Below are 3,789 nucleotides of genomic sequence, written 5' to 3'. Positions count from 1 at the left end.
GAGCAAAGCACTCTCCAGTCCCTGAGGTTTGATTTTTTTTCTTAATTTTAATTTTTAAAAACTTATTTATTCTCATGGATAAAACTTAAGGGACTACAACAATGTCGGTCTCTGCAAGCTCCAGGGGCCTCCTATGTGCCAGGCACCGTGCCCAGACGCTTGCAGGTTCCCAAACACAGGTGCGTTGCTCTGACACAGTTCCTGTTCACAGGCCCAGTGGGTATACGGGAGTCCAGCACAGACAAAGGGCTGCACAGAGGGAGGAGTGGATAATGTAACTGGACACCCCGTGATGCAGTGATTAATTCGGGCGGCCTCTGAGGCCGCCTGGCTGGACATGGAGGCTGGGCATTCGTCAGAGCAGGTCACACAGGCCAGACTGAGGCGCCTGCGCTTGATCCTGCAATGTCGTGACCCTGAACTCACCAGTGATGCTCTCCGAGTCTCTGTGGTTGCTATTCATGGGGTTCTCTTCACCTGTTGGCGACGTGAAAATGGCATCCTGGGAGTGACTCATGCAGAATCCTCTCTCGCTGTGGTCGAAAGGGGTCGCTTTGGTACGCACTGGGGTAAAGGAAATCCATCAAGCCATTCGGGAAAGAAATGGACGTGGTCATGTGTACGCTCCCTTTAGGACAGGGTTTCTGTGGTGAGTCAAGTGACATCTGCGGCTGTCAGTGCTCATGTGGTTGTCAGCCCCTGGACAGTCATGGCCTAAAACAAAGAACAGACCCAGTGGTTAGAGTCCAGCACGCCCCTTAATAACAGGTAACTCTCGTTACCCGGCATGCCTGTCATTAAGGATGTTTTTCTTCTAAGATACACACAACAACATGAGTGAATCTCAATGGAATTAGGCTGGACGAAACAAATAAAGAAATAAATCAGCTCATGATTTATGATTCCATTTTTATAAGAATTCTAAAAAACAAAAAAACAAAAAAACAAACCCAACAAGTCTATAGTACCAAAAAGCAGATCAATGGCTGGGTTAGGAAAGGACTTACCCATGCGCAGGGGAGTAGCTTGGGGGATAACGCATGGAGTCACCGTGACAAAGGACAGTGAGTCTGAGGGCAGCCTGGGCTGCACAGAATTTCAGGGGGGGCCTACACAACTTAGTGAGATCTGGTTTCACACCGACCAAAGCCAGGCCCGGTGGCACCTCCTTTAATCAGGTCCTTGCAAGGCCTGAGGAGGCAGATCTCTGTGATAGGAGGCCAACCAGTACTATACAGTGAGACTCTGTCACAAAGAAAATACAAAACAAACGAAACAAAATAAACAAAGGTTGCAATGCACTAAATATATGTCTACTTATAAAACAAGCAGCAACAACAACAACAAAAACAGGGAACTGTTAATGTTCAGTTCAGCTAGGTGGGCGGTGCACACCTGTGGTCTCAGGACTAGGTGGCGGGTGTGTGTGTGTGTGTGTGTGTGTGTGTGTGTGTGTGTGTGTGTGTGAATTCACGGCCATGGTGCACCGGTGTGCTAGGGAGCCCATCAGAGGTGGCAGTGGGAGGAAGGGGTGTTCACCCCTAGCTATCAGCGTTGCTTACATAAAAAGACGGTCTGCTAAACAGCCAGCCATTCGCAGATTGCATCCTTGTGACCACCACTGAGAGGCATCAATACTCAGTTATGTCTAAGAAGTAGAGAGCATAGAAAAGAACCAAGTAAGGGAGTCTGAGAAATAAAAGGTCAGAGAGGAAGAGCAGAGACATACTTAAACACTAGGCACACACGTTTCAGAGACAGAGTGAGCATCAGAATCAGAGAACTCAAAGGGGGAATTCGTCACCTTGAAGCCAGTACAGTTAAAGAGTTAGACCCCAACCAGGCTGGTGAACAGACTGCACAGTAAGAGAGGGGCTTGGGGAACACAGACGAGAATTTTCCAACACCTCAGACCGGGAAACTTTCAAAACCTTCTGTGGTGACGGGCAGAGGGTTTCCTGACTGCTTCGATTACACCCTTTCTTTTGAGATTTTATTTTTATTTTATGCGTTAGTGTTTGCCTCAGTGTGTTTGCACACCACATGTATGCAGTGTCTGTGGAAGAAGTCAGAAGAGAGCATCGGATCCCCTGGGACTCGAGTCACAGACAGTTGTGAGTCACCTTGTGGGTACTGGGAATTGAACCTGGGTCCTCTGGACGAGCAGCCAGTGCTCTTAACCACTGAGCCATCTCTCCGGCCCCCATTCTATTACTTCTTAAAACATTTTATAAGGAAAAAAAACCAGACTAGACAGCAGTCTTTTCTGCCCAAAAGTTTGTGTTTTTTTAAAAAATATTTATTTATTTATTTATGTATGTATGTATGTATGTATTTATTTATTTATTATGTATACGATATTCTGTCTGTGCGTATGCCTGCAGGCCAGAAGAGGGCACCAGACCCCATTACAGATGGTTGTGAGCCACCATGTGGTTGCTGGGAATTGAACTCAGGACCTTTGGAAGAGCAGGCAATGCTGTTAATCTCTGAGCCATCTCTCCAGCCCCCTGCCCAAAAGTTTGTAATTTCATGCTGGCGTAACAAAAATTTAATTTCCTACAAATGACTCAGGTAATTTTAATAAATACATAAAGATTCTTTTATGTGTGCGACTATTTTCCTGGAATAAGTTTGCAATGCAGTAATGTGGGTCAGCGGGTGCAACGTGAAGCAAAGTTAGTCGTTGTCAGGGACTGTGATTCTCGTCTTCGAAGGTCATTTTCTGAGGGCACTTTACCACGCACCCTTGGTTTCCCCTCGGTAACTTGCTATTCAAAAGCTTGTTATTGTCATTTCTAAACCAAGCACTGCAAAGGGGATAGAAAGATACGTGGAGGAAACCATTAAAAATTCGCCTCTGAACCTGGTACAGAAACAAAACAGGGACGAAGCTCCGCCCACAGAGGGCGGGAGAAACGATTCGTAGGTGGATAACCAACTGTCATCTTCCACTTGTGTGTTCATGTCACATGCGGTTTTAAACAATCTTTTGGGAGGTTAAACTACTCCCAAACCTGGACTTGAGATAGAGGGAGTGTCTGGGGGCTAGGGAAGTCACTCAGCGAAGGGCTTTGTACTGAAGCCCAGGGCTCCTTACAAAGCCTGCCACAGTGGTGTGGGTGGTGTGCGCTCCCCTAGTGGGGAGGCAGAGAGAGAGAGAGAGAGAGAGAGAGAGAGAGAGAGAGAGAGAGAGAGAGAGAGAGAGCGCGAGCGCAGAGCGCGCTAGCTGGACCCCTGGAGCTTGATGGTCCCCTACCCTAGTCTAGGAGGTGAGTTCTAGGCTAGTGAGTTAGTGAGTAATTGCCTCAAAAAATAAGGTGACCGTCTCTTGAGGAACACCACTCAAGGCTGACCTGTCCCCTCCCCCGACGCACGGGAACCACACACCAGTGAACACAGGTAAGCAAGGAAGCTAGCGAGGCATTCTGTGCTAAGAGTGACCTTGTCACCAGGCAGGTCACCAGTGCACTCTCAGCAAACTGCTGACAACACCAACACCCACATTTGGCCGGCCACCTGTTTTACAGTGAGCTAAGAATAACTTTTACTTTTAAATGGTAGGAAGAAAAAAAATACACAATGTAAAAATAAGTCAGAATTTAATTTTCAGTGTACAAATGAAGTTTTCCTGAGACACAGATACTTTCTTGTTTAATAAAGTGTCCATTGGTTGCGTTCATACTCCATGGCAGCTTAGCAATGGTCTTTGTGCCATTGGCTGTAGACACACAGCCTGCAGATGTGAGAATCTCTCTCTCTCTCTCTCTCTCTCTCTCTCTCTCTCTC

General features: G+C 47.0%; 1 protein-coding gene across 1 annotated transcript in view; it reads right to left on the bottom strand.

Annotated features, from left to right (window-relative positions):
- Positions 1–3,789, bottom strand: part of Trak2 (trafficking kinesin protein 2) — a 54,187-nt gene that overhangs the window by 28,287 nt on the left and 22,111 nt on the right. The window contains exon 2 of the mRNA XM_026788849.1: positions 427–714. Within this exon, the coding sequence (XP_026644650.1) occupies positions 427–517 (91 nt within the window). The 5' untranslated portion in view covers positions 518–714. The remainder of the gene's footprint in view (positions 1–426; positions 715–3,789) is intronic.

This window comes from Microtus ochrogaster, unplaced genomic scaffold (genome assembly GCF_000317375.1).
Source record: "Microtus ochrogaster isolate Prairie Vole_2 unplaced genomic scaffold, MicOch1.0 UNK8, whole genome shotgun sequence".
Classification (NCBI taxonomy): domain Eukaryota; kingdom Metazoa; phylum Chordata; class Mammalia; order Rodentia; family Cricetidae; genus Microtus; species Microtus ochrogaster.
Note: the sequence above shows the minus strand (reverse complement) of the source record. Positions and strands in the feature narration are given on the sequence as shown.